Source organism: Gallinula chloropus (genome assembly GCF_964237585.1).
Source record: "Gallinula chloropus genome assembly, chromosome: 9".
Classification (NCBI taxonomy): Eukaryota; Metazoa; Chordata; class Aves; order Gruiformes; family Rallidae; genus Gallinula; species Gallinula chloropus.
In genome coordinates this window covers 17,845,798-17,872,912 of record NC_140094.1, presented here as the reverse complement: position 1 = coordinate 17,872,912, position 27,115 = coordinate 17,845,798, and the positions used below count along the sequence as shown (strand labels likewise).

General features: G+C 41.3%; 1 protein-coding gene across 2 annotated transcripts in view; it reads left to right on the top strand.

Annotated features, from left to right (window-relative positions):
* Positions 1 to 27,115, top strand: part of MEGF11 (multiple EGF like domains 11) — a gene marked incomplete at its 3' end in the record, with an annotated part of 205,422 nt that overhangs the window by 12,639 nt on the left and 165,668 nt on the right. For both annotated transcript variants that reach the window (XM_084268356.1, XM_084268355.1), the window contains exon 4: positions 13,060 to 13,152. In XM_084268356.1, coding sequence (XP_084124482.1) covers positions 13,060 to 13,152 — 93 coding nt within the window. The remainder of the gene's footprint in view (positions 1 to 13,059; positions 13,153 to 27,115) is intronic.

Here is a 27,115-nt window from a genome sequence, read left to right as displayed (position 1 = left end):
GCCTTTCCCTGTGTGTTCCTGGGGTCTTTGTCACACAGCAGCTCCAGACATCTGGGAAGCCACCTGTCAGAACCATCCTAAGGCAGATTCCTTGTTGACCAACAAAAAGAGGTCCTGTAACCTATGTCAGATGTAAGCGCCAGTCACCCCTCTTCCTCTTTTCTAGGCATCTTGTAAGATCAAAACTGTAAATAAAAATGAATTCCTATCACAAGGATGTCTGAAGTGCATACAGCAGAATAATGCATAGCTCAGAGCTGTGGGTTAACTCCAGTACCTGCTTGCTCACTGACCCAACAGCCGCTCTTGCTCACCTCCCACTGTGGTACAGTGAAGAGGAAAGGAAGAGTGAAAGAAACCTTGTGGAGAGAGATAAAAAATGTTTAATAAACAAAAGAAAAGTGGGAAAAAAGAGAAGAACAAAATGAAACAAGTGATGCAAAAGCAGTCCCTATCCACCTCCCATGGGTAGATCAATACCAGCCATTACTGAGCAAAAGGTGGCTAATCTCCCCAAACTCCCTCTCCCTTTTCATTGATGAGCATGAAGTTGCAATGCAAGGAGTATCTCTATGGTTAATTTGGGTCAGCTGCCAGGTCATGTCCCCTCCCAACTTCTTGTGCAGCCTCAGTTTATTCCCTGGGGGGGTCAGCAGCATGAGAAACAGGGAAAGACTTGTTGCTCTGCAAACTGTTCAGGGATAGCTAAAACATTGGAATTCTCAAGGTTGTTTTGGTCACAGGTCTAAACCACAGCAGCATCCTAGCAGCTATGAAGAAAGTAACTCCATCCCAGCCAGACCTGGAACACGCAGCCATACTGTAGTTAGTTAAATTCACTGCTATCATCTTCATGAAATCTCCTTAAGGTTCCTTTTGGTCTTGTCACCTCTTGGTATCAGTCGTGCCAGGGGACTGCTTTGAAAGCTGAGGGGAACCATTCTTTTCAAGTATTTTTCACTCCAGAACCTTGGAAAGGATGAGCCACTGTTGGCAGCTGCCCAGGCTGGCTGAGGGTTTGCAGGCCTTGCTCCTGCCACCCACTGCTCTCTCAGCCATTTATAGCAACAGCCATGGATACCCTAAATATATCAACCTGTGCAGGCAGGAGGAGGCATTTGGCTACCTGGGTGCATTTACTTACAGTTCAGTTATTCCTTGTCACCTCTTGTCAGGACTGAGACTGGTTGGAGGCACTTGGCAGATTGAATTGGGTGCAAGAGCTGCGTGTCAGACTTGAGATTACCACTTTGAGCACCTTCCTGTGCAAAATGTGCATTTCTTTTATGTGAACTTTTTACACTTGTGTCTGTAATTATCACTCCCTTTAAGCAGTCGCTCTTAAAAATGCCCATGACATTCACAGTAGGAATACCACAGGAACCTGCCATACACAATACTGTACCAAACTAGTTGTGCTTGTTGATGTTGGTGTCTCAAACATGGAAGTGCATTTACTGGGTGGGAGTTTGAAGAGGGGGTCGTTCTCCTTGCTCCCAACCAGTTTGGTCTCACGTGACATTTATTTGATGCTGTGAATTCTCATGCTAGAATAAAGGTGTATTATTCCATCATTCTCCAGTTGCTTCTGCAACTGCATCCCTGTCTGATGAATATGTGATAGCCTATGAATATAGGCCAGCTGCTCTGTAGCTTAATGCAACAGATAGTACTCTGTTATGAAATAAGTCTTCAAAATTTGTAGAAAGTGATAATTTATGGTAAAATAAAAAGCTACTTTTAACTCTGAAGCTTAAATCATTTAGATCAAAGTGTAGAAAATATTAAGTTGCCATCTTGTGCACAAGATCTCTGTGGGACATAAAAAAGAAATAACTTCTTATTGGAACCACAGTTTTGCTTCAGGAGCCTGGCTTTCAAAGGTGTTGAATGCTACGGGTATGCTGTGGCTATGCACCATTTCTAAGCAGAGTTAACTCCTCAACAGTGTGAAGTGGGTGAGAGTGGAGGACGAGTTCTTCATGGGGAAAGCAAAAATGGCTGGTAGAGCAAATGGCTGGTAGGAGTGAACTCAAGGTGCCCAAGCATGCCTAGATGGCCATTTCAGGTTGGCAGTGCAGTCAGATGGCAAATCAGTGTTCATTTTTGGTTCCTACTTGTTCTCAGTGAAAGGAGAAGATGGGGACAGCTGATAGGTTGAAAAGCATCTGTTAACACTTCATACTCTTGTGCAGTGTAAGAGTATTAATCAAATATCAAAAAGACTAATCAGAAACAGAGCTCTTCTAACCAGCCATGGCCACGTCCTCTGGAACCAGATATTCTTTGACTGTTTACATCCTCTTTTTTTCCTGTCACAGGATTATAGCATTCCACTTTATATTTGTGTATTGTTGCACATGCCTTTCACTTTAATAAAGGTTAAGTAAGTCAAGAGATACTTTCAACCCATTTAATCTGAAAGCTTTCCTTCTTTTGATCAAGACTTTTCCTTTTTGAAGCCTGTGATTTACTTTCAATACTGTAACGCTCAGAAATCCATCTGCAAACCCACTAAAAGATAGTCTTAACTTGAAAAAGTATGTTAATGTACATACTAAAGTATGTTGAGCCAGAGCCTTTTTTCTGATTAAAACCAAGAAACTCTGTATGAATCAGGTTATAAACATCTATAAAGAAAATAAAGCTGCCTTTCAGTATAGCATGTGTCAAAAGGAAGCTTTTAACTGCAGCAGCGTAGTGCCCGTAAGAGCTCTGCTGAAGCCAGTCCCTGGTACCTACCTCAGGATCTGATATGGTAGCCCTACACCTGCATTCACAGGTATAATATTTCAGGAAAACCTATAGTTTAAATAGAATTTCTTTTATAAACCTTATTAAAAGCATCCAAAATGATCATTTTTTCACCCAATACTGTTTAATAATGCTGTTTATGCAAATGCTTTGTTAAATTTACCCTACAGTAGAGGTTAGGCATCTTCAATGGCTTCTGGCAGTGCAGGTAAAAGGTTTTATTTCCAATTCCCATCTTCTGTTTTCAGGTAACAGTGGGAATCACATAAGTCAGAAAGTACATTTTACTGTGTCTCATTAGTTAAAAGTTTCTTTTAGTGAAAGAGTCTCAGAGAAAGAGTTTCTATTAAAGAAAGATACTTTCTCTTTAGAGAAACCCAGATACTACTAGGAAATTAGACTTGATCCTGAATCGACTGACCTCCTACCATCTAGACTTGGTCACAGAAGGTTTAAACAAGTAGCTTGAGGTGAGAACCAGCCCCTGTAATTATGCAATAATTTGTTTCCTGGGGTATTTTTGCAGTTCTTTTCAGTAAGTTGCTCTGAAACACAATTGTTATAGTTCCTTTTGAAATGTGAGAAGAGAGAAAAATGTTTGTATTTAAGTATTCCATCCCCAGCAAAGCTTATACATTAACATGAAATTCAGACTGTACTTCTAGCCCTGTTTCCATCAGGATGACCTTCATTTGCAGTATGTGGTTTGATCTGAAATGAAACCTGAAATTCATTGGCCCGGTAAGGCCCATGGCATCTGATAGCCTGGCCTCAGTGACAGGTTTGCCTTCAGAAATTTGTCCATGTTCATCCTATTTTGGCAAGAAACAAAGAAAAGGATTTTTTTAGATTGCCTTGGTGAAATTTGGAATAAGAATGAAGAAAGGTTTTGTTAGAAAAATCAATAGTTTATTCCATGTACTATAGGCTAAAATTTATCTAGGAGAATCAGTGCAATTTAGTTTTATTAGGTGTTGCATTGCTTAGCAAAGGTAGCCAGAAGTACCATGCGGTCCAGATGTCTTATCTATCTACTTTTGATCTTTCAGAAATGTCTTTGATGCACCCATCCTCACTCTTAGGCACAGCCCATACTCCCTGCCTATGAAAATCAATCAGCAGTGGAGCCGTGTCATTTGCTGACAGAAACCAAAATTTTCTTGGCATGAGATCCACAATTCAGGACAAGTTGGTAATCAGAGAATTATGGACGTGTGGCACTGCTATCAGATCCAAAAATAAATACTCCATGGGAACTGCAGTATGATGGAATTTGTACCCAAAGAAATTCACTTAATGCCCTGAGTGGGTGACCTGTAGCAAAATATGTAAATGCTGTAAATTTGAGACAATTTTCAGAGAACAAAGCAAACTGGGTTGGTTTTTGTACTGGGCTGTTTAGGCCAAAGTCCTGCTCATGTCTCTCTCACTTTCTTCTGCAGCACATCTAAGAATCTTGCCCTTGCTATAAATGCTTTTTTTGATAATAGCTCATTTGCTTTGACATTATCCTGTATGTTTCCTTCTGTCAAACCAGTTCCTAGCCAGTGTTGGAACCTGTAACTTCCCAGTCTATTTGAGTGACACAGTCATAGTACTAAAGCAGAGGTAGCAAAGCAAGGCAGTAGTAATATAGTAGTGAAATTGCTATAGTGAGGCTCACTTGGCTAGAAATGCCATCCACCTGCTGATGGGTTTCACACAGTTTTGCCATGTGTGATACAAGTACTTCCCTGTTCATCTGTAATGTAGTTATCACCTTCCTCAGTTGCAGAGCACTCACTATATGTTCCTCCAGTCTTTTTATGATGGAAATATTTATTTTAGAATTAGCACTTTGAGCTAATTTCTAACTTTGTACTTCACAACTTCCCATTCCAACACAACTCCTAGGAGAGCCCAGACTGCAGAAGAAGATGTCCATACCTATGACTAGAGAGCATCATTCCTTCAACAGTCTGTTGAGTCTAGTTTGATACTACCTGCCCTCACAGGCAGTTTGGTAGAACAGGTTATGCTTGCTCTTCTTTGGGTAGCTTTGATTGCTTCTTCCAGGGTTGTCAGGAAAGCTGAAAGGACATGAGATCATTGTTAGTTATGAGCTTCTCCTCTATTCCCCAGCGTGGCAAGAATTTCATTCTCATAGGCAACAACAGAAAAAAATCCCCTGAGGTCAGGAACAGAATAACTGAGGAATTCTTCAACTGGTTTTAGTACAGGAGAATTACTTGTTCCTCTTTTGTCCTAAAAACAACTGGAGTCTGCTGCTGGCAAACACTATTTGGCTGCATTTGGCTTTTGATGGAGTGAGGTCTATTGGATCCTATATGGAGAGAATGAAAGACAGTGCATTAGAGTAGATGTTAATATATCTGCATTACTCAGAAAAAGACAGTAGTGCTCTTCTAAAGGTGCAATGTAAAGCACAACTTGCAGACAAATTGTCATTAAGTTTGCTGCTTGGATGAATCAAGTTTCAGTAGAAAATTAACAAGTGAAAATGTATTTTCTACAAATTGCTGGATAGAGTTGGTCAATTTACCAAAATGGAAGGAGTAGACAGAGGGCACAGGAGAGGAAAAGCTTTCCTGGGTCACAGATTCTGCTCTGCTGATTCAGGATCTCGCTTAACCTCATTAACAGTTTGAACTAGTGATAATGATTGTTTTGAACCCTGCAGTGAGGCAATGGGAAATCATTTACCAGAAAAAGTTAAATGCTGAAAATTATCCCACAGAATAATATTGTGTTAGAACATTGATCAGCAGAATTGATCTCAGGGTAAGTCTTTCCCCTCGACATGGTAGAAAGCAATGATTATTTCTAGTTGAAGCAGTGGCAGAAAATGCATGAAATCAGTTACAGGCCTTAAATGATCAATAAATATCAATATTTAGCTGTTCTCCAAAGAGTTCTCTATGGTCTCAGATTCACTTTCTGCGGTGGCGCTGAGAACAACTGAGCCTTAGAAATGGTAAGGGATTTGGCAGCAGGACTCAGCTTAGAGTGGTCAGGATTTCACCCAAAGGGGGAATTTCTCTCTTCCCCACAGAGTGAGCCCAGGTCTTCTGGTCCCTGTGGAGCATTGGTGCTGTGCAAGAGGCAACCCAGTGCAGACTGTCATCTCTGAACTTGGCCTGAGGTCTTCCCCAGATGTGTGATGTTAGTCATGAAGTGGTTGAAATCACGCATTAGACAGATGCTTTGTCTTCACTGCAGTATTTTCCTAGGTTCTTAAACTTAACTCCCCTGTGCCTTTGCACACATTCCTCTTGCCACAGCCTGGTTGTGACTTTATCTGCAGGCTAATGGATCAGTGTTGCTTTTACCCAACCCCATAACCTGTCCACTTTGCAGGGCAGATGCACTTGAGTGCTGGGAGTCCCGCAATGCCTTCCCACAGTTCCCTTTTTGTGCTCTGAAGTACTGCAGAGCTCTTCTGTTATTCGCACAGCCAAAGACACAAAGCGGTTCAGCTTACTGACCCCAGTTCTGCTCTTCTGACATTTGCTGCTACAAGGAGGCTGCTTTTCAGCTCTCGTTCAGACATCATTAAGTGGTAAGTACTATCTCCCATTCCCTCTCTCTAGCAGAGCAGATGAAGCCAATGGGGCATCAAAATGACACCAAGTCTGTTAAATGTGTGACTCCCATCGACTTCTCCTTTTGCAGGGCTCTAACCTTCTGCTCTATTACTGTCACTGGTGCTATTTTATGGCCACTGATGGAATGCCGTTCCTTTCTCAGGGTTGTGCTGCTCCAGCTCAGCTGTTCCTCAGACCCAACCAGACTGCAATTCCAAAAAGTGCTCCACCAGTCTTGTTTTTCCCAGGGCATGTAGAAAAAGTAGCAATCTCTTCTGTACCGTGACCTTCCCTAGGCTCAGTTTGTTTCCCTAAGCAGTCCCTAAAGGAGAGCCTACAGCAGACCATAGATTGCAGCATGGACTAAACTAGATTTGCATCAGCACCAGAACCTCCAGTAACTGTGGTAAACTGTGAGTGTTCTTCCTGCAAGGGGCCTGAGAGTCTGAAACATGGAGGGATGACTGGAATTATTCCAGGAGCTGTACACTAGCTCATGCCATCTGCCTGGTACACTTTGCCATGACAAGAATGTGGGAGTCCCTCTGTTCACCTTCCCATTAGTTATCAGGGCCCCAGATTGCCTTTTATCTGGCAATAGAAATTGGAGCTGAAGCTATCATAGGTCTTATGCTTATTGACAAATTCTTACTTCCTACCAGATTCATGCAGGGATTTACTGATACTTTGTCAATGATGACACTGACACATGTCAGATTCTGCACCTGGGAGAAGACAAAATTGTCAAAATATATCTCCTTGATTCTTTTAGTTTAGACATTCACAAGTTATCTCTGGTGTAACCCACTCCCTAAGCTTTGGCAGGGTGTCAAGAGAGAGGATAACACGACCTAGCCGCTATCTTGAGCAGATCAATATCTCACTAAGGCAGTGGTCAGAGACTCCCTGTGTCCCAGACAACAAGAAAGATCATTGATTCTGTTCTGACTGTATAGAGACATAATCTCTAATTCCAAATCTGCCCCCAAAATGCAATGTAATTGCACCTACAGGAAAGGAGCTGGTCTTGGAATGCGTTGCCGTTATGTGATCTGCATCAGTCTCATCTCTTCGTTGCTCATGTGGATCTTGGTTTTGTATAATTTTATTAGTACTTTCATTGGATGCAAAGAGGTACGTGAAGAATAGAGGTTCCCATATACTGGAACAATAAATTCCTCAAAACCTGGGCAGGCTTTGAGATCTCTTCATGTCTTCGTCTCTTAAATTTGCTAAACCCTGCATTAAAGTGCTATCCAAGGTGATAAATTAATGAAGGTATCTTGAGTGATGACCACGGAAATAGATATTAAGTGATGCTAAGAACTATTATCCCTCTTTATTGAAATGATTATCCAGGAAACCATCTGATCAGCATTATTCCTGATAGAAAGTCAGTGGTTAAGAGAGGGAATCTTCCATTCCACAAATAAGCAATAAAAGTAAGAATGAGGACAACCTACATAGGTGCAATAGCTGTAGTTATCTTTCTTTTACTATGAAAACTTCCTTTGCTGAGCATATTCTCAGAGTATCTAGCCAAAACCTGACTGCAAGCTTATCTAACAAAGCTAATATCCTAGACTAAGCACAACCTGGATCCAGGCCAGTACAAGTAGATGGAAAGACCAGAGTGGCCCCGAGTGACTAGATTCCTGATAACGGATAAGGAGCAAGCATCTTTTTCATCTTTTTTTCATCTGTGACCTCTCTGCATTATCTGAAACCACCAGCCATGAGATAACTGCTCCTTCACCTGACAAAATTATTCTTTCTCCTAAAAGTGGCATGAGGGACTGGACGAATGTGCTACTCTGGCCTAAATTGTTCCAGGGACATATATTAGATAGTGAAGGAAAACATCACTAGTTCCATTAAATTTCTGCTTTGTGTAGTCCAACAGCTATCAGGTGTGGAGTGAACTGGTTAGATGACCTGAAGATAAAATACCAGCAACACCTGGAAAAAAATGCAGGTTGACCTTTGGTTCACACCAGGTAAATTAAATCGGTTATAGTTTGGGTGAGGTTAGTGCATAGTGCAGAAAAACTGGCAGCCAGTGCATAAACTGGGGCAGACAAAAGAAAAGCAGTTTGAAGAGCTTGCAGCCAAGGGACAGTGACCTTTTGCCACCTGTGCCGTCAGAATAGGCTGGTTCATTCTGTGTAGTTCTAGGAGAGTGCCTGAATTTCTCATTGTGTCTCTGTTCTCATATAGTAGCATCTGTACCTTTGGTTAGCAATGTTTTCCATTATTCTAATGTATCTACATTTATTTATGTTTTCCATCTCCTCCTGCCTGCACCACAGTCCCTGGGCAGAAAGCTGGCAGAGCCTGAGAAACTCACTGCAGCTCATCTCTTCAGCAACATGCATTGCTAGGAATGAACACAGTTCATGAAGCCCATTTCTGCTTTCTACACTGGGTTCTTTCAGACTTTGTAATTGCACTGCTTCTTGTTTCGGAGATATTTTGCTTGTCTAGTGCAATAAAGTCCCCCAGCTGAAGTGGGAGAATCACACAGAGTCGTAGAATCACAGAATCGTAGGGGTTGGAAGGGACCTCAAGAGATCATCAGGTCCAACTCCCAAGAGAGAGATGGAACTTTTTGGGTCAGTGGCTGTGAAAATCCAAGTTCAAAGGACCACTGCAAATGTTACCACATTCCATTGGAAGCACAAGACACATTCTTTTCACTCTACCTTTTGTGAAAAAAATACACATTATATGTTCAGACAAGCCAGTAAGCTTTCCAAAGTGAAATCCATGCTTACTCCCTTAGAAGGAAATCCAGTTCTGACCACACTTTCACCACTGAGTGGGTTGATAAGGTGGCAGGGTATGTCAGTGTGTATAAAACAGCATGGTATGGCAGGGATGAACCTGCAGAGTCACAGTCTGGGTCCATCCTGAGGAATGCAGGATCAAAAAGACGAAGTACCTCTGAATCCCTGGACTGTGGCTGCTCTTGTCTGGGATAATCCAACTGTGGTGCCACTCAGTAACGCTGCAATGAAAGTATTCTCCAGGCAGAAGAGTCTGCTCCACTTAGCAGTGTAGTCCTCAGTAACAACACTCTGTCTATTTAAAACTCTGTAGATGGGAGACATAGACAACCTGTTTAATATCTCTAAATTCAAATTCAGGACAATTAAATGAAGAAGTGCTAGTGTTAGAGAAATCTATACAGTTATTTCAGGTGTGAAAAGAATTTAATCTTTAGGTTTATTTCCCTGAGGATTGACCTTATATGTTTAAAAAAAAGCACTATTTGTAATTATAGAGTAATGATAAGCATCAAGTGAATTGTTACAGAGCCCTTTTGTGGACTTCATTACATGATAAGGAGCAGTTGCTGTGTGACCTTGAATGTGGCCAAACAGCTCATGCTAAACGCATCACTACAAAGATGGCATTTTGGCAGGGCTTTGATGTAGGTCATTTTATTACCAGGCTGAATCAAACTACAAACCGATCTTAAACTCATGCCAAGAATGCTAATAATAAACTGATCAATGAGGTGCTGGATTGTTCAAGAGAGTTGGTCCAGGGAAAATGCAGACATAAAAGGTCTGGAATTCCAAAGGTTGAACTGCTTCGGTTATTATACTGGGAGGAATTATATCCCTTGCATTAGTACAAGTTTCTTTACTCCAGGGGCCTTTAGCTGAGTGTTGAACAGGACAGTGGAAAAAAGTATATACTTATCTTTATTTTTCCTGACCTTTATGTGCAAGTAATTTTTATAGTTCCATTAACTAGTAAGATCATTTGCAAACCGCTGTACAAAGTATATTACGAAGAATGCCTTGGGGACCATTGTATCCTATTATGTTGAATGTTAATAGAATGAAAAATTAATTTAAACTCTAAAGATTAGAGCAAGGCAAGACTTTCCTTTTATAGGGGAAATTCAAAATTTTATTTGCTATGGTAAAACTTTAGAGTTGTACCCCAATATGACCTTTATAGGGACCTTTATAGGCTTGATTCGCAGCAGACAGTGCAGGAGTCTGATTATTTGCCTTCTTGAATAAAACAGCTTATATCAAAGCTTCCCCTTTTTTTCAAAGCAGGACTTCTGTGACCCCCACATACAGGATTACTCCTGTGTAAGTTCAAAGCTTTAAATGACTGTGTGCTAGTGAGCTCATAGCTGCTTGTTTAGCAAGTTGATAAACCAGAGATGTGAGAACCCGCAGTTGCAAGGAGCATCTTTACCTTTCTTTACTCTTCAGCTGCTCATTAAACATTGTCATCTTCAGTTATGCAGGGCTTCAAAACACCTAAACCCAAAGCTGCAGTTCTCTCTGTCACTTGTTTGTATTTTGTATATCGCTGATTGCTTTGGCATGAGGAACACTCTCTTGAGTCTGGCTTCTGCATCTCTCTGAGCACCCTTCCCAAGGGACGGGAGCACTACTGCAGAAGTCAGCGCTTCTGTCCATAGACAACTGGTTAAGTAAATTTTATTCATTTAATTAGTCATTATTATTCCATATTTATGTTAACATAGTTAAGGTGTGATATGTTTGTGTGGCTAAATCAGCTAAATTTAGGCCAGTAATGAGCAGGAGGTTTGTTAGTTGGAAGAGCAAAGAAATAGTCCACCATTGATGCGATGTTCTTCCTCACAAACTATGCCTTGCCTAGTTAAAAGGATAAAAAATTTGCCTGTTTTACATATAAGAATGATATATTAATCTAAACGTCCATACAGGGAACAACAATACCTCAGGTTTGATTTCCATACCTCTTCTAAAACTAATGTGTCAGAGTTACATCAGTGAGAATGGTATTCTTAGATAAAGCTGTACAGGACAGAATTTTCCAAGTGTCCCTTCTCCCTGTCTTCTAATACATTGTACATTTACAAGCAGATTAGCCATTTTCAAACAGTTGCCTGAAGGCATGTATTTCTTTATTGGGAAAACCTGTTTTTTAATCCCCTGCCTAGAATTTCATTTTACAGCTGTAGACTAGGATGCCTCCCTGTCTTCAGAAACTCTAACTCAAGTAAAATAAATGCACGAAAGATTAGGACAATTAGTGACTAGAGAATTAGCTATCAATATTTCATGCCCCCTGCAATACTGTCTAAACAGAAGATATGAAATAAGAATAAATTGCACTTGACTTGCAGTGAACCTAGAAGGGAAATGACTAATCTGGAAGGATATTGCAGGCGTTATAATGAGGCAACATTCGCCTCGCTGGTCACGTGTGTTTTGATGGCTAAAGAGGAGGAAGATTTTTCCCATAGGATTATTCAAAGGTCACTTGTTATTTGAAGCTGGATTTAAATATATTGTGAAAAGCTGAGTGGGTTTGGTCTCCAGTGACCCAAACACAGAATAGAGAAGAAAATATTTCTGTCATCTTCAATGCCAGCCTGAGTGCAGGGTCAAGATGTGATCCAGTCTGGTAGGCCAAACTGAATGTCAGAGGTAGCTGGAGTCATTCCAGTGTGCGAGACGTTGGTGGAGAGCGTTTGGTCCATGAGGTACCTGAAAGGGTGTTTCATGTGCAGGCCCAGTGCAACTTTAAAATGTTCTCTGCCTGATTTAAAGCAAAATAGGTAGTTCAGCGTGGTTTTTAGTATGGCAACACAAAGCTGCTTCCCAAAGCAGTTCTGCTGGCCTTGGTTTAGACAAGAATTAATTCCTCTTTGGTTTTGAATAAGGCTTTTGTAGTCCAGCTTCAGCTGGTTCTTGGTTCAGTAAGCACAATACCCACATTTCTCATCTGACATAAAAATGCAAGATACACAAACATAGGTTATATATGACCTAAACTATATATAAGTATAAATATATATATGAATATGGTGATCTAATTGTCACTCCATCATGTTCATTAATAACTCATACATGTTAGTCTAGATGGAAATTGTATGTCCAGTCTAACCATCCTTTACCACCTAGTCCTAGGTGGTAAAGAGGGCGGTAATCAGTCAGGATCAGCCTTTAAAGTATTCGGTATTGCCTACATTTGTGTGTGATGGGCATACTGGCATACAATGGAAACTCAGAGACAGGAGAAGAAGTCTTACACCATTGAGCTGTTCGTACTCGGGGAGAAGAAAAAGAGCATTTGTACACCTCTAGTGAAGAGACAAGCAAGACAGTAAACCCAACCATTTTTTCATAGTTTGAACCTTGAGGTTATTGAACTTTCAATAATCCAACAGTAGACAAATAAGATCTAGAATGTTGTAGTTATGGAAAACTCAATGACCTTGAAAAGACAAGGCTGCACTTATGCCCACTGCAAGATGTAGTAAAATTACTTCTTTACCTTGAGCTATATTTTTACAAATTTATTTTGGATCTTAATATCCTTTTAAAACTGAGCTGTTTTCTCTTATGAACAGTAGCAACTTGAGTGCAACAGAAGAAGCTGATACTCTCTAATACAATAATAATAAGTGTCAGTTTGGTAAAAATTTTATTATGAAGCAAAACTGCTAACTGAAGTAATTTCTGTTGTTAGAGATTTTCATTACAAAGAGATGAAGTGATAAATGAGTTTACTGCTGTCAAGAGACCTATATTTTATTTTGGTCACTTAGTATTAATTAAATCTTGCTAGTAATTCTTTTTTGTGTGTTTGCTTTGTTTAATATTTTTAAATGAAATATTGTTCTCCAAGGCAGAGATTAGTGTATGTTTACCAACCCCTTACTATGTTTACAATGCTGAGCATCGTTTCTTCTTAACAGCTCTCTGCACGGAGGAGTGTGTGCATGGAAGATGCGTTTCCCCTGACACTTGTCATTGTGAACCGGGATGGGGAGGTACCGATTGCTCTAGCGGTGAGTAAAGATACAAAAAAAGGGGTCCTTAAATAAAGCAGTGCCCTTAGAATTTGGGTGCATTAAGTGGAAAAATGAAAGTTGTGGGTTATTTTGCAACAGTTAATATGTGATCATAACTTTTCCTATTATGGTAACTCACCATTTTTGCTTGTTCTTAAGAAGAAATGTTAGCTGCACTGGAGGATGCTCTTAATGCTTTTGATCCTGTTCTTTGAATACCAGTACAGATAATAGAACTCTATAACATTAAGGAATTTTTCTCTCTTAAATCTTTCCTACAAAACATCATTCATTAAATACTTTGTGGAGGAGTACTTTGGAAAGCGCGGTCTCTAGGCAGAATCTTTGTCCTGTTGAAGGCAGTGGGAGTTGTGCCACTGACTCTTCATGCAGCCCAGATTCTACCTTCTGACTTGAATCCAGACTCTAAATTACCCATACTGCAGAGGCTGGAGAAATGGCAGAGGTGGGAGTGCTGCACCTTTTCCTAGGAAGTTAATACACACTTGAGGCTTTTGGTTCCACAGACCAACTGAGGAAGCTGTGTATGTCAAACTCTCTTAATTGGTAATGATAAGTTTAAGTCTATGTGATTAGATGGAGCGAAATGGCTGGTGTTCTTTCCAGTACAAACATCAGAAATGTTGTGTAACACGGGCCCAATACCTTATTGACACAACAGAAACAGGCTTGTTAAACGCAGTCTATTTGTGCGTTAGGCGAGTAAATAAAGCTGCATCGAGAAAGATGCTGTGAGTCATTTACTGAATGAACGTTTCATTTTGCTTTTACTCCCTCCCTTTCTCCCAAATTGATCGAGATCTTTAAAAAGAGGCATCTTTACCAGGCAAAGAGATAACAGGGATGGGATCTATAAAGGGAGGTGTTAGAAGAGAAAAGGAGTTTACTTGTGGTGGGGGATGAACACCTCCAGAAGCTGAAGTCAGTGGGGCAGAGTCTTCTCTGGTCAAGTGGCCAGTGTTTTGTCAGCCTTGCTGGTGTCTCCTCAGTGACAGCAGGGAGGAGGGACAGAATGAAAGGCCATGCTTTGGGGTCTGAAGCAACCCCTGACATGTGGACAAGGGAAACACTGGGTAGCATAACATACTGAACATCTATCTATAACATTATTTTTAAAAACAAACATAGTACCTTTAATTGAAACATATTGTACAGAATCTCAGGATCTCCTTCTGTCCTTCGATTATTTTTAGTAATAGATACGTTTAACCCAAAAGCTGGTGAGCATTTGTGCAGCGTGTGTGCACTTAGGGAACTGAATAATAAAAAGAGAACCCCTTGATCATGTGGACATACAGATAGAGCTGTATGCATTTGTACACACACACACATACACAGAGTAACGAGTGCTCCATTCTTTGTGAAAACAAAGAGGAAAGGACGAGATGTCAAAGTACAGAACGATCTCATGGAGTAAAACTACCCAGTGACTCGTATTAAATTGCACTAATCTTGCAAGTGAAGATAAAAAGAAAAAGAAGGTTTTTCCTATATTGAATATTTAGCTTTTTAAAGTAATTAGGAATATTAAAGCACTGACAATGATTGAGATAGAAACATTATTCATAACTTTTATTTCCGCACCGGGCAGCAATCCAGTATATTTCATTTATGAGGTTTCAGCGGTGGAAAGAGAAGTGTTAGCCAATTCCTAAATTAAATATGCCCTGTTAACTTTTATAAATGATAGCCCAGGATTAGCTTCAAAATTTTAGCTTTCATTTTATTAATATAATTAGTGTGTTCGCTGGACTATAGTGCTTATTGTCTTTCATCCCATTTGTTATATGCTGGGCAACATGCGTTCTCGTCCCGAGGTCTGGCCTGACGAGCACAGTCCAGTGTAACGCTTGTAAGCCTGATTGGCCTCATAGTTAGCTTTTACTGTGGCTGAGAGAGCTACTCACTGTTATGCCTGGCACTAGAAATTCAGATGATTGGCCTCTTTATTGTTAGGAGACTTTGTTTAAATTAAAAGGTATAGAGCAGACACCAGCTGAAGACAGTACAATTGTTACTCTGACTATTTCTAAGAAGGAAGAGAGAAGCTGGGAGCCTTTGCCTAACTGGGGTTAACTGGGGTTTTCAGGTACATTGACCATCTGTGTTGAGCTGTATCTTACCCTTCTCCAGTAATAAGCTGGCAAACATTTTTTCACTTCTGCTGGAATAATGTATTATCTGTACCTCCTTTCTTCCCATTCCTTCATTAATATTGGGTGGCCACTGTGAAGGTTGCATGTTTGCAATGACAGGTATCATTTGTTGGCTGATTCTGGATGGCTGCTCTGGTTGATAAACTGAGGCTGTTGGCTGGATGCTTGTCACCCCACACCCTGTGGGGCCACAGTTTCCTCTATGGTCATCACTATCAGTGATTTTATTAAGTCATGGGCATATTGCTTTTCATGTTGGCTATTTGAAACTATTTTGCTTGGAATTGCTAGCCAAAACACTCCCTTTAAATTTAGAAAAACTCACGGGAGCTGTAATTGTTTCCTGAGTGATCTCTCCTGAAAATAATGTTGAGAAGCAGAGTCTACCTGGCATTGGCCGTCGTCTGTTGCCATTTACTTGGAAAATATCCAGGGACACTCACTCTTTTTGAGATGGTATTTCAACACCCTGCAGACGAGCTGAGTATAACTTTCTAAAAATTATATATAACTTTCATTTGATTTGATGGGTGAAATTCAACCATAAGCAGAGCTCCAGCACAAGGTCCAAGCATTGCTTCAAAACCAGAAGTCAGATCCCAATGTTTATCTTTTTTGGTGTGCTGCAAAGACTGCCTTTGGCAGGAGAGGGTATGAATCCTGACACTGACCACGGGTTTCCTATGGGAAGACAAGGTTTTGGTATTAAATGCAATTTCCCAGTGTTATCATTCTCCCTTGGCTTGAATATTCTCAGTTAAAGGTTTTGAATAGTTACAGCCACCGCCTGTAGTCATCAGAACAATTAGATCACCTTTCTCAGATGTTGTTTCACGCTTTCCTCAAACTCAGCCTGTAAGAAAACAATGGTGAAATCTTGCTATAGGTCCTGGTGACTAGTACATGCTAGAGTTCATCTGTTGTCAAGGTTAAAATAACTTCAGATAAATTGCTAAACAATTATAAAAAACCCCGTGCCATATTCAGCTCTGCATGCCTCTATACCTGTGTTTTACTGCATGCTGTTGTACATCTGTCGATGCCTGCAGGCCTAGCCTTGATTTCATGCTATAAAGCTGCAATATATTAAGGCTTGATTACCATAACAATAAAAAGAGAAGTAATGAGGTATTAACTAAAGAAGCTCTTGAATGAAATGTTTTCAACATTTTAATGATGCTAAAAATTAAAAGGAGAAGTCTTTAAAAAAAACCCCATACCTTTTTCTTTCCCTTTTAACTTGTTTTATTAAAATCATGCTCGTTTTGACCATGCAATCTGCGCTGTTGTTTTTTTAAATACAAAGGAAAATTGCAAATGCTCTGTGTGAACTTACCTGCTCACCTGTCCAATTATTTCAAAGCAATTAACTTCAAACAGTATGATATACCGGCTTGAAGTTCTGGTAGGAATATAATTGACTGTTGGTGGTTACCTGGCCTCTTCTGGGTCTTGATAATAGCCATCTGTATTTGCAAGCCGTTAGGCCCCAATCCAGCAAAGCACTTAAACATGTCCTTAACTTGACACACGAGTAAGACTTTTCATCTGCTTTAAGCTAAGCTGGTGTTGAAAGATGTTGCTGAGTCAGTTTTGGAGAAAGAGCTAAAAAAATGTCAGTGAAATCTAAATAAGCATCTCCTTGAATTCATCAGGTCTGTAAGGAATAAGGAGGTCTTGCTTTCAAAATGCTAAAACTCAACAGGCAGTATTATTGAAGACCCTTTTTACGCTCATGAGCTTTTTGCACTGAGGGTAGGATCACAGGAATCTTTCTGGTTGGAAGGGGATTCACAAAAGAGTGGACAGCAGGTAGGAAAAAAGAAAGGTCAGAGCAAAAGCCTTGCATTAAAAGCAAGAACTGTCCAAAATCATGTGTGCTGGTTTGGGAAATATCAGGGTAAACAAACACGGAGGTTGTAATGAAAAAATAAAGTGGTTTTCACAGTGTTTGCTTTGCTATTAGTTTCGGGAGGAAATATAGTACTTGCCCAAAGTGTAATTAAAGAGATGTTGGCATAATAATCTCCTCCTTCATCCCGTGTCACCTGGGGGAGAGCCATTATAACAGTGCTGTCTAGTACATGTATGGGTAAGTTTTCCTTGCAGAGGATGTTTTGTACAAACTGTCATTAAGAGCGAGCACCTATTTCATCTTTATCTCTTTGTCAAATATGGCCAAGGTCAGAACAACAGGCAAGTATAGCATCACAGCAAGATCACAGTGAAGGGTATAGCCCTAGAGCAGCTGGAGTGCTTCAGTTCCGAGACTTGTGATGAATGGGAACTGCAGATACTTTGCTATATCTGAAGGGGGGTTGCTTGACAAGCTGAGGAAAGCAACAGTAGAAATCTCAGGAGAAAAATACGAGTACTTTGCAGCGAGTCTGCGGTGTTTCTCAGGTTTGATTTTGGCTTCCGTGCTCCCAAAATGCTCTGTACTATTTCCAAAGAAGAAATAAAGCTCAAAGGAAAGATTCCTGATTTGTGAGTACAGGCTGAAACGAAGGTCAGCCTAATGGCAGGGACTGACTCATTGGTTAATTTTTTGTCCTCAGGTTTTTAGGATAGGATTGACTTGGAAACCACCACGGTCCCCCAAAGAGGTGCAGAGGTGCAGGACTGCAGCTGTTATACTGTTACTGCGCCACTGTGGCAGTTCAGGGCCTGTCCCTGGTTCTTGTGTAGGAATTTATCTGAGCTGGGGGGTGTGTATCACAGGGACAGCTGTATCCAAGTGCCAAATGAGGTGACAGAACTGGGTACAATGTTTCTGTTCCCACCAAAGCCCATGTGCTTGTCACTCCAATTGCCGGGTTTAGATGTAGTTTCTAAAGATCTGTTTAAAGTTGTGAAACTTGTGTTTGGATTCAGGCTTAATTAATGCTTTAGCCAAAACAGAATTCATATGCATAGCATGTGGACTTTAAAGTTTTAATCTACTTTTCATTTAAGCCAAGCTCAAATTGTGGCTTAATTTTGATGTGATTTGCAGACTTGGTGACAACTGCATCATGCAAAGAGATGCAAATGTATAAAAACAAGCTCCAACAAGGCTTACTTACGCAGGGATCTTTCCTCAGCAATTAGAGAGTGGAATTGATTTCTGGCTCTTTTAGTTCTAATGATTTACTTTTCCTTAAACTTAAAAAGTCTCCAGCTCCCTTCAACCACTGCCGAACTGGTCTAATCAGGTAAACAGCTTGTGTTTAATTTTTGCCTCTGCTGGATGTTGGGCCCACGCACTTGGGCTTGCGTACCCAGGTTGCATGTGTTAAGCAGTCTCTGTAGCAGCGTATCTTCATAGGCCCAGCCTACGCAGGACAGCCTGTAACCAGGGAATGAAAATGTAAACACAAGCTGCTGTTCAGTGCAGTTAGCAGCACAGCAGCATGTCCTGTATATATTTTTACACAGATAATTTGGCTGCATTAAACTCAGCTAATCCATCGTTTTTCATTCGGTGGGAATATTTTATCTCTTGCTGAAGCTGTTAATATCTACTCAGTTGTTTGCGGTGGTTTGTCCAGGCTCTGTTAGAGATACAATAGTGTCCTCTAAGCTTCCATGAGCTAATTGCTTTGGAGGAGAGCGAGCTTATGGAAAGGTATAAGACTGACAATAACCTTGGCTTTTCCCACAGAAACTGGGCTGAGCAAAAGGCCACAGTTGATTCTGAAAGAGGAAAAGTAGATCCAAGATTTACTTTGGGAAGAAATTGCTTTCCATACTTCTGTGTGGTTCGGTGAGATGATGAATAGATCAGTTGCCAGTTGTCCTGAGTCTTGTACTGAAGTGAGTGAAAAATAGAAATTCAGCCCCCTGCGTCCTTTTCTCACCTTCATCTTCATCTTCCCTGTCACAGTGTGGGAAAGGACTTCCTTTCTTAATTCAGCAGGTCGCGTCTGAGGCCGAGGCAGTGACAGATCATATCCCCCAGCAGTCCCAGCCCTCCTCTGGGACTGCCTTGTTTGAATGATTTTGAAGAGTCAATTGAGCTGACCTGACTCTGTCTGCTCCAGTCCCTGGAGTTCTGTCTTCCAGTGCGTGCCGTTGCTCTTAAGGCTTGATCTAGCAACGTACTTCATGCATGTGAATAGTCCTTTTAAAGTCAATAATGAACAACTACTTTAAATTATATAAATGCTTAAGTCATTATCTGAATGGAAACTTAAGAGATGAGGGGGGGAATTAGGTTGATGAGCATCTTATTTAGGGACCAAGAGTTACTGAGTATCATCCAGGCTGAGCGCTGCCAGGTACTTTTTTCAGTGGACTAAACCCACCATCAGCTTTACCAGTATCAAGAAAGAGATGCCTAGTGCTAGGTGTCCTGCAGAGCAGAGCACAATACACAGGTCGGTCATCTAATGCATTCCTGAGTTCTGGGCAGAGATGATGTTTTGACCAACCACCTGGTTGAGTGCCAGAGGACAGAGATGGGATAAGAGAATAATTTGGGTATGTAAGGTAACAGGCTTCCACTTGTCTAATAAAGACTTTTAAAAAAGTAAAATGTTATCAGAATAATTCTGGTAATTAAACAGAATTATTACAATATTACCAAATTTGTCTCCTCTGTTAAGACATCCAGTTGTTTCCATATTTGACTGCTTTGCTTTAAGAGGCAAGCCCATCATGTCTTACATGCTAGAGTGAATATTCATATAAAATTCATATGATCTGTTAAAACCACACTTCCCATCTGTACCCAGAGTGGTAGCTCATGAAGCATGCTACAAGCTTGTCTTCTGTATTAACCTGAAGTAGCAACACCATTTTGTTGCCTTTCTCCTCTTTCTATGCACACAAACTTTCTCTCTCTATTAGTTCCAGAAAGTGACAGTGTGGATCCAAAGTGGGGCTGTGTTGGGGTCTCTGGGGCCAGCTCCAGTGGTCAGCAGACATGTCTGTATCGGTCTGGTCCTTGAATGCTTAGCTGGGAATGAAGGATGTACAGAAAGACATCTTTCCTAGTCCAGAGAAATGATGCATGGGAAATTGTGTGTTATATAATCAATAATCAACGCTGCTGTAATTATAGTTTTGATATATTTATACACGTTAAGGCTCAAAGCTGGCAAAGAGGAGGTGAGAGGACAGGATTAAGACCTAGTGGCTATCTCCATGTATCACCTTGCATTTACCCACGCTCCAGCCCCTGGTGAGCTGTAAATGAGCAGTATGGAAATTCTGTGTTCCACATAACCAGGTTATCCAGCAACTGCCTGTGCTGGGTATCTCTGGAAAATCAGTCTACCGGCTGCTAACGGAGAGTACGGAGCAGCCTGCCCTCCCAAAACAGAGCCCCACTGAACACAGAGCACACCTGCCTCATCTGGAAGGGAATTTTACCACGTAGCTCTTCTCTGATCTGGGCAATGGCTTGATGCTTGACTAAAACTTTATACTTTAAGGATAGTTTTCAGTAAATGAAACCATGGTTACTGGGACTGAATGGGCTAAATGCATTCCCGTGCAGGTTTTGTGTGGTTATGCAAGGGGGGATTTGGCTCACATACATCTTTCCTTGGCTGCCACACTGGTGAGAGCAGAGGAGACTAAATAGAAAAGCAGCGTATGTGTGACAAGTTGTTAGTTTTATTAATTTGACTGAGGTTTTTCTCACTTTAGACAGGGTAACAGCTATAAAAGAAAGAACCTACTAAAATATCCTTTTTAATGAACTGAATTCCTAATGCTAAATTTCATTGCTGGAGCATCTTACAGTAATGTGGCTTTAAATGTGCACTACACAAATGAGCAGACTTTAGATCAATTTAAAAGTACCATTGGTATAATTTTATGGCCTGGTCACTAAAGAGCTGTGACATGGACACAAGAGCAGAATTCCCTCTCCTAAAGTGAGGGCAGAAATCTCAGATGTGAACACATTCCTGGGGTCTTTGCTTGCTAACAGACAGAAAAAAGGGTGTAGTGGTCACAGCCTCACAGAATGATAGGGTTTGGAAGGGACATCTGGAGGTCATCTAGTCCAGTACCCTGGCCAGAGCGGGATCACCTCAAGCCTTGAGTGATCCTTGGGAAAGCTTCTATACCACTTGTCTCTGTGTTAGGCATGGTGAGGCGTTTCAAGGAATGCTTGGAGAGGGTAGAGCTCAGCTCACTGCACAACACTGAGGTATCAGAAAATCCCCTGGGACCTCTTTCAGGCACCTGAACCTGAGGAAACCTCAGACCTGTTCTGACTGTCAGTAACTGTCTCCACAGACAGGATTTGTCCAGAGATGCTCATCTTCCTAGTTACAATACTAATTTATAGGCAGTGATTAAAGGTTGGACTCAAAAAGGGAAACAAAAGGTTTCATTCAGAAATAAGACTTGAAATTTTCCTCAGGCCCCAGCAGGTAAAATTCACAAGCAAATACCAGCCATTCATCACCTAGTGTTAGAGACAAGGCTCTTGTGTGCTGCTACCGGAGAGCTGAGGCAGAGCCAGTAAATCCATTCACGCGGCATCAGCGAGTACGGCCCAGCCGTGGGACAGAGGTCGCAGGGGAAAGCAGGTGGATAGGCAGCTTTGTTAGTGATCTCTTCTTTGTTTAGCTGTAACTTCTGCCATTTACATACAAAGATACTAGAATATTTTCCTTCAGACAGTAGCAGCTGGGCGTGTTTTAACTGCACTTTGGCTGCTGTATCCAAAAATGAAGTCCATACTGTTCGTGTCCCCTCCCTGCCTACGCCTGCTCGCTGACCCCGTGTCTAACGTAGGCAGTGTCTTCGCTAAAGGAAAGTGTTACATGCTAAAATTTCTCCTCAGACTTCACCCTGATTTTGTGTGATGAGCCTCCACGGGGTGGGGAGTCCTTATTTCTTCTTGATTTCCGTGGGAGTTGAGTATATTCATCATGTGGGTTAGCTGGGCCTGTATCACAGCTGAAAAAGGACGGCGGACTGCGGTGGCGTTGACGAGAGCTCAGCCATCAATTAATATCTTTGCTGAGGATGAGTGAGGCAATAATGTGCAGCTGGCCTTGGTGTCTTGGGTGGGTTGCATTTAAAATATAGCCCGGAGGCAGCTTTACTAACTTTAGAGCTGTGATGATCAGGTCTGCAGAAGAGTATGCAGAAGTGATGCGACATGACAGTTTAAAATGAGAGGATGATAACACCGATTTACTCCGTTGCCTAATGGGTATGTGACAGTATATTGAATCATTCCGTTATTTATTGCTTTAAAAGTTATTTCCATGTCAATAAAATATTTGTGTATGAATAAGAGACCTCTTCTAGAGTGACAGCCAGAGATAAATGTGCCATTGTACAGGTAAAACTGAGGTAAAAATTTTCTTTGCCGTTTCTTCTTACCATAGCCTTAGTCACTTGCACCTCTAGCAGCTTCTCCATGCCCAGAGCAGGCCTTGACAACCTTAAACCACTGTGTGTAAAATGGGAAAGTTCCAGGGACTTTTCTTCTTTGTTTTACCCAGAGCCTGTGCTATCAGAGGTATGATAGCATATTTTTGAAGCAAAGTATTTTCAGAAGAATTTTCTCTGAGAAATCCTGTTCTGCTGAATTACCCTCCTGTCAATCTCTCCTAGACCCCTCAAATGATACCTTGGTACTTATTTGTAGTCCTTATAAAGCCCTGAAAAAGACTTTGCCACAGGAGCAGGTATCTTGTATCCCCAGTGAAACGAATGTTTGTTGAAACAGCTTGTCTGCCTCAGTGATGTGGAGAGAAATAATGAAATGGCAGAGGACTTAACAAGTGTGTACCTGCCTGTAAATCCAGGGCTTGGCAGGCCCGAGTCTCCACACCACTGCTCACAGGTGAGCGATTTGCTCTCACGGCTAATCTAGCTTTGGCAGGGAATGGGGAGGGCCCAGAGTTATCTGTAAGGAAAAGCATACAAAATGAGGAAATGTGTTGTGACCAAAGGAAATAAATGAGCAGATGGTGTGCTAGCATCATACCTGACACTCCAGAGGAGATTCTTGTAGTGTAACTGCAAACATATATAGTTAAGAAGTGAGGCCAAATCCAAGAAGAGCAGGGGAAAGGTGAAACGCAGGGAAACATGGAATGAAAATGGTGCAAAATAAAGATTGAGACGTGACAGAGAGGAATGTGGGAGCGAAAATGGAAAAACAAGCAAGGTGAGATGACAGCCAGAAGCAGCTGGGGATTGGGAAGCAGTTCAGTGGGCAGATAGTGGGACTTGAAACAAGCAACAGCTGAATGCAGATGCTATGCAGAATGAAAACTCTGCTGCATGAGAGGCATTGAGAATTTCAGACCTGGGAGCAGACGGGCAGTGGCTGATTCTACCAAGTAGAAAATGAAAGATTTTGTCAAAATACAAAAGTGAAGGGGAAGTAGAGGGGTAGAGTGGTGGGGAGAGATGCCACAGCCAGGGCAATGAGGGTGCAAGTCACAGTGAGTTTGGGAGTGGAACAGTGATGATAAAGGGAAAGCAAACCACAACATGCCAGGAATTGCCTCAGATGGGAAAAGCTGAGATGTTGAACTAATGTCTCTTTAGCATGCAAACAATTTAGTAAAATGAGAGAGCATCTAATGCCTGCAAACCAGAGGTGATAACCTGACAGAAGGAGGATTTAGAAGTGAAGTGCTCTGGTTAAAGTGGCATTTGCCTTTTTTTTGGTGCCAGCAAAGAAACCCGTTTAAGTGTTTATGAAGGGATGTAAAGATCTATCCTATAGTAGTCATCAACACTATAGCTTCAATAAACACTGTTTAATGTTTAAACACGATGTATTGAAGTGGGATGCTGGAAGTTATAGTGCATTCAGCTGCCTCTTCTTGGCCTGGAAGAGGAGTGCAAGCAAAGAAAATGCAGTGTACTGACAAAAATGTTAGGTGAAATACCAGATATTTTGGAAATTAAAGGAAATTTCTACTGTCAAAAGTTCACTTCTATTGCTGTACTCATGAAAAATATTCTACACCTCTAGTCTTAACCCTTCCTTTTACTGTTTGATCCTCTTGAACGTGTGGTGTGTAACAAGCACATCCTCCAGTCATTCCTTTACAGCTCAAAAAGACTTGGTTCAGTGCAGAGAAATGGAAGGACTTTATTTATTAAACATGCCTGTGTTAACCCAGAGGAATATCTGAAAGTTTTGGAGTGAAAATGAGAGTTCAAAAGCCCAGAATCTTGTTCAGGAAGGCACGGTGAGGGCCATTTGTCAGGGGAGCTGGGAAGAGACCCAAGTGTCACAGATACGCGCGTCGCTCCCTTTGTAATTGTGAGAACTCATGAAATATGATCAGTGTCCTAAAAAGCAGGTAGATTCAGATAGCAATGTGTGTTGAGTTTCTGGGTTGGGGAGTTAAATAGAGACCTACACACATAGACTGACACTTAAAAACTGACTGGGACTTTATTGAAGAAAGGTGAAGAGAGGAAAGCATGTGAGAAAGGGTCCCACCCACAGCAGTTTTGAAACAGTAAGTCTGAACCCCTTTCACAGCTTTGGTGTGTGTTGTGCAAGGATTTAGGGCCCATTAGAAACAACTGTAAGTGCCAGATAGAGATGATGTATTTATTATTACTGAGAGTAAATACCATATCTGAAAGATCTTTGTGGGCATCAGCCAGAAAGAAAAGAGATTAAACACTCGTTCTTTGATCTTGGAGGGTGGTCATACGACAGAAAAGTCTCTGTGTTTCATCATTTTCAATAGCTTTTCTGCCTATCACACAGTGCCTGCTCATGCAAAGGCCAGAGACTGGGGCTGTGTAGGCCCTGCCCCGAATGCTTAAAAATACATGCATCAGATGCAGGGCAGGTTGGGTGACATGAGCCTGAAAAATTCCTATTTTAACAGAAACAGCCCTACCATGAAGCAATGGGTGTTTGTGGTAGTAACAGAGGTAAGGGTTTCTTATTCTTCCTACTCTGTGCTTAATTCTCACCTTTATAAACCCTTTGTACAGAGTTGTGGTGTTCTAATTATGTAGCAGTATTAGTAAATCATGAAAACTGATTACAGGAGAGCTTTCAGCCAAGGACCAAAGTCTGATACACTCTCTCACTTGGTTTGCACTGATGGTATCCAAATACAACTATCAAAGCCCAGAAACACAAGCTGTGGAAGGAGGTAGGTTTGCAGAAAGGCATGGGCATTCTCATGGGAGGTCCATTTTCCCACAGGCATTGCAGGGGATGGGAGGTGGGGAGATGTGACTGTAAGCTTGAATTCTTGAGAATCCAGAAGAACCTTTTCTTTAGTCTCTTAGTGCATCCCAGTTACATACCCAGTACCTAGTTCTGTTGGGATAGCAGTGGGAAAATATCGGCATTTCTGCATATATTATTTCCATCTTCTAGGATGAATTCCAGCCATTGCAATTCCCCAGATTCCAGTCTAGTGATACTGGTAGAGGGTGGTAATTCCTCCTTCCTGGTTTGGTGGGATTATGATACCTCTTGGAATATGGTTTTCAGGACAGAGCCCAATAATTTGTTTTCAACGTCAGGTGAAGAAGAATTTTTGTCAGAGCTTATTCAGAACTATATTGGGAAAAGGGTCTTCTTGTTCAGCCTGTCCATAGAACCTGATGGCAGCTGCCCAGTTCTGGGTTTCTTAGGGACCACCACTTTGTGAGATCAGTGAGACAGTCTCACTGTCTTTCATCCTCAGCAGCTGGGTTCCAGGCCTCTTCGGAGTGCTTAGGTTCTCAGCTTCCCGAGGTCATTGAAATACAAGAAGTTCCACTTCAGCTTTACAAAACCTCTCTTTTACTGTGAGGGTGATCAAATACCAGAGTAGGTGGCTTAGAGAGATCGTGGGGCTGCCCTTGGAGATATTCAGACTTCAACTGGACTTAGTCTTTGGCAGCCTCTTCTAGCTCACCCTGCTTTGAGCAGCGGGTTTGGACTAGGTGATTTCCAAGGGCCCTTTCCACCTCAGCTAGTCTATAGTTTTATTTTATAATTATTTTATTCCTGTTACTTTAAATAACTCTGAATCAGGGCAAGGGGCTTACTGAATTTCTAGATAGAATAGAAAACAGAATATATAAGCAGCAGGTCAGAGTATTCTTGAAAGCCCATGGGAATCTTCTGCATATGAGAGTAGAACTTTACTATGGTGAGCCTGTGCAAAGAATTACGTGGTTATCCTCCTGAAATCCTTAACTGCCATGGAAATTCTCTTGGCAGGATGGATTTTGGGTACCGGTAAATTCAACAATGCTAGAATTCCTTATTCATATTCAGGAATTTCACTCTGTTTCTGGACTGCTCCATCATTCTGGACATAGCCCTTTCCATCTTTGTATTGCATTTACTGTTTTATAAAATAGTCAGCCTAACCTCCTTTGGGTGGGACACGAGCTTCTAGATGAAAACTGCTACAGAGGAAATAGGTGTTCTCATTGAATTAGTAAGATCGAATGCTGTGTGTTGTGTAGCGAATGTATGTGTTCTATCTGGCAGAAAGAAATGTTAATTAATTACTCTGACATGCAGTCATGATGTTGCAGTCTGTATTATAGATGTCCAGCTGTTGGGTTGTTCTTCCAGGATGCAACATGTTTGAATGTATTAGGAGGTGCATTTTTTCTTTGTGTATGACTATGACAAATTGAGCTACAGCCAAGCTGCTAACTTGCTTGAAGGCATCTTTCACGCTCCATCCATTATATGAGTGATAGATGGTATTAAACCACTTCTTCCTCATGAGGAAAAACACATTGTGGATAATGGAAAGGAAATCATCAGCGCTAATATTTATCCCAACTTTGTTTTGTATCTGCAGGATCAATGTTCTTTTAATTCACTTTTC